The sequence below is a fragment of the Monoraphidium neglectum genome, assembly GCF_000611645.1.
Source record: "Monoraphidium neglectum strain SAG 48.87 unplaced genomic scaffold scaffold02882, whole genome shotgun sequence".
Classification (NCBI taxonomy): domain Eukaryota; kingdom Viridiplantae; phylum Chlorophyta; class Chlorophyceae; order Sphaeropleales; family Selenastraceae; genus Monoraphidium; species Monoraphidium neglectum.
The window spans coordinates 4,612-7,999 of record NW_014010746.1 but is presented as its reverse complement, the minus strand read 5'-3'; the positions used below and the strand labels follow the sequence as shown (position 1 = coordinate 7,999).

The following is a 3,388-nucleotide window of genomic DNA, read 5'->3' as shown; positions in this document are numbered from 1 at the left end:
TGGTTTTGGCACATGCCACCATGCTGTTGCAGTTGGCAGATACCGGGTCCAACCGGGTCAAAGCATGCGACTGCTGGAAGTGGGCTGTGGCCGCAAACGCTTGAGGATGCAAGGGGCGGTGCGAGCTGCATCGTCACAAGGGGTGCGCAGCTTGATCTGTGCGCCTATGAGGCCCAACCAGCCCCGCCCGCGGCCCTCCTGCTACAGGCTCCTGCAAGGCAACCATGCTGCTGAACGGTGACTTTGAGAAGGACAAGAGTTTGGGGGCCACAAAGCTGATTGGCTGGGCCAAGCTCAAGGAGAACAGGTGAGCCTTGTCAGCACCAACCCGTCACCAATCTGCCAACTCACGACTCGCCTGTGGCAGGATTTAATTCGCCAGCGCCGCAGCGCGCGCCGCCGGTCTGTCTGTGCTGCGCTTGAGTGCAGGGAGCGTGTGGAGCGACGAGCCCTTCCCGCCGCCGCTGCATGTGCCCATGCAGCGTGTGCCCGGCCCCAGTCGCTGCCGGATCTGTTGACTTGTACAAACCGCACATCACTGATGCAATCCCTCCAATGCTGCCCTCTAAGCACGAGCGCACCCCCACCCTGTGCACCCTCGCAGCACTGTTGGTGGCGGAGGTCTGTACAACGGCTCCATCCTTTCTTACGATGGACGGCCAGGCTACCCCTTCGACAACCCTAATCGCTACTTCCGCACCCGGCAGGCACGCAGCACCGCAGTGGCTGTTGCCAACGCGCTTTGATTAATGATTAGGGGTGGACCAGGTTGCAGGTGCCACAACAGATTCACTGACATACACACCTGCATGGAGACCTGCGCGTGTGTCTCTCTTTATCTCTGTATTGCATCTGAATGCACAGATGTGTGCTCGCACACATGTTCTCTCTCTCCCCCTCTTTCTCTCACAGACACACACACTCACTAAGCCACTGGCACTTGCAAACACCCACTCGTTTCCTCCCTCAATCCAACAATACAGAAAGGCAACATCGCCTTCGCGCTGGTGAACAATGCGCCATTCAATGTGACCAGCAAACGTCAGAAGATCTACTTCGACTGGTTTGTGGACAACCCCTGGCCCTACTACTTTGTCGTTGACACGGTGTGTTGACCCTGGGTCAAACCAGCCCACCTGCCTCGCACAGTGGCCGTGCACAGTATCCATGCCACGTCTCAAACATGTCATAATGGACCTGCACACCACAAGCGCGCCCCCCATGTGACCTCAGTGCGCTCACCCCCGACCCTACGGGTCTCCCGAGCTGCCAAAACGAAACCCCCCACACCTGCCGCGCCGCGCCGCGTTTTGCCGCCAGATGTCCCTGCTGGCAAACCACAGCGACATCGTGCAGCACCAGGCCCGCGTCGACCTGTATGACTACGACAAGCTGAAGCCGCCGGGCAACTACTCGGACCTCGCGGCCCAGGTCTTTGACCAGTACAGCGCAACCGCCGGTGACGCATACCTTGGGCCGGTGCTGTCGCCGAACATCGTCGCACACACGCACAACCTGCAGTCGATGGCGACGGAGGTGCCTCTGGAGCAGTACGTGGGGAAGCGGATCCTGTTCGTTTTCCGGTACAGCACGAATACGTACTTCCTCGGGTTTGGGCTCGACAATGTACAGGTCGTGGAGTGCAACCACGAGGACGATTGGAGCGATCTAAAAGTATGATCGTTGCGAGGCCGCTGGGACCGGGCTGCACGGCAGCGCCCGGGCTTGGGGGAGGGGGGGCGGGCGGCGCCTGCGGCCGGTGTGTGTGACGGCTCGAGGAAAGGGCCCCATACCCTTCCTCTGAAGGCAAAGCTGCGTGCTGCTGTATGGGCACCACAGCAGCCCTGTCGACGTGCCGCAGGTCCGTACCCACTTGTTTCCGATAGGCTTGCTTTGCTAATTGGTGGTGGGCGCGCATCTGGGCTTTGGGTGGTGGAGGTTTTGCACGCGTGGCTGCGGCCAGTGATGCGTCTGCGCGCGGCACGACCACAAGGTGTAACCCGCCACAGCGTCCCTGATGCCCCCCTAGCATGTGAAAAGCGGGTGCATCGCTGCATCTGTTGCGCCATTTCCACACACTTCGATGGGGGGTTTGTGAATCTGTAAAGTATGACAAGGATCAGCGATTGCCAACAAACGTGCAGCATGGCCGGCAGCAAGCCCTCCAAACGCTTCATCCCTGCTTGTCTGACATCATCTAGGAAAGCAAAGGCAGCAGTCTCATCTGTGTTAATACGATGGAACGATGGTGGGCAAGGGCTTGGTCCTGCTGCTATGTGGCCGTTTGGGGGGTGTTGCGTCGCCGGCACGCGCCACCAGATGTGCCGGCATAGGCCGGGTGCATGGGGTACGAGCTGTCTGACGGGCAGATGAAACAATGAAAGCAGAAGAACAGAGTAAAAGCGAACCAGTCATACCAAAATTGCATCGTGGGTTCCACAGAGCCCAAACACAGCTTCGGCCGGGCTGTCAAGGTCGAGGGGGACTCCCATCCCGGCCATGCCGCGGCCGCCCCAGCAAAGCGTTGGTCCGCGGCGCCATCACTCGCAGCGCCGCTGGCTGGGAAGAATCAAAGTGTGCAAAAGAAAACAGGTGGGCAGCGTGCAACAAACGCCCCGCTGTGCCTGCCACTACACAAAACAAGATAATAAATTTGGGGCCCACGACGCCGCCTGCCGCGCACTTGCTACCACCTGCCAGCCCCACGCGCCGGTGCCATATTGGCAATGAGCGAGCGGCAGCCAGGCGTGAGCTGTGCACTGCGAGTGCGTCTCGCGTTGGGGACCGGTCGGTGCGCCAGGAAGGTGCCGGCCCATCGGGCGGCCATGCACGGACCGGCGTGTTGCAGGGTGCAGGCCCTGCTCCCTCGCAGGCGCGATGTGGCCCGTACAGGGGCAGGGCGCCTGTTGTCTGCACGTGCTGGCTGCTCAGGGCTTGACGACCGGCTTGAGGAACACTGTGGGCGGGGTCGGCGTGACGGAGATCACTTTTGGGGACACCTTCCTCCCGGCTTCCTTCACAGCAGGAGGTTGGGTCACGACCACCGGCGGCTTTGGCGATGCGAGGGGGACACTCGCGCGGCCCGACACTAGCTTTGGTGCGACAAGCCTTGGAAGAGGCGACGCCTTGGGCAGTGGGGACCGCTGGGGCAGCGGCGACGCCCTGGGCGCAACAAGCAGCAGCTTGGGCGCCGCCGCCGCCGGCGCGGCCGGCGCGGGCGACGCCGCGGCGGCGGCGGATGCCGTGGACGCGGCCGCGGCGGCGTCCGCAACCGTGTCATTGGGGGCTGTGTCTTCGACGGCCGGCGGCGGCGGCGGCGGCGACGCCGGGGGCGGCGGGGGCGGCGGCGGCGACGGGGGCATCAACGGCGGCGGCGCGATGAAAAGCC

General features: G+C 62.5%; 2 protein-coding genes across 2 annotated transcripts in view; one reads left to right on the top strand and one right to left on the bottom strand.

The window, feature by feature from the left end:
* Positions 1–224: 224 nt before the first annotated feature.
* On the top strand, positions 225–1,680 carry MNEG_11734 (hypothetical protein; the record flags this gene model as incomplete). Its single annotated transcript, XM_014039796.1, has 4 exons — positions 225–307; positions 605–722; positions 984–1,106; positions 1,321–1,680. 4 exons carry the CDS (start codon positions 225–227, stop codon positions 1,678–1,680), a joined length of 684 nt encoding a protein of 227 aa, XP_013895250.1.
* Positions 1,681–2,540: 860 nt separating this feature from the next.
* The window catches only part of MNEG_11733 (hypothetical protein), a gene marked incomplete at both ends in the record, with an annotated part of 3,524 nt that continues 2,676 nt past the window's right edge, over positions 2,541–3,388 (bottom strand). Inside the window, one exon of the mRNA XM_014039795.1 lies at positions 2,541–2,559. Within this exon, the coding sequence (XP_013895249.1) occupies positions 2,541–2,559 (19 nt within the window). The remainder of the gene's footprint in view (positions 2,560–3,388) is intronic.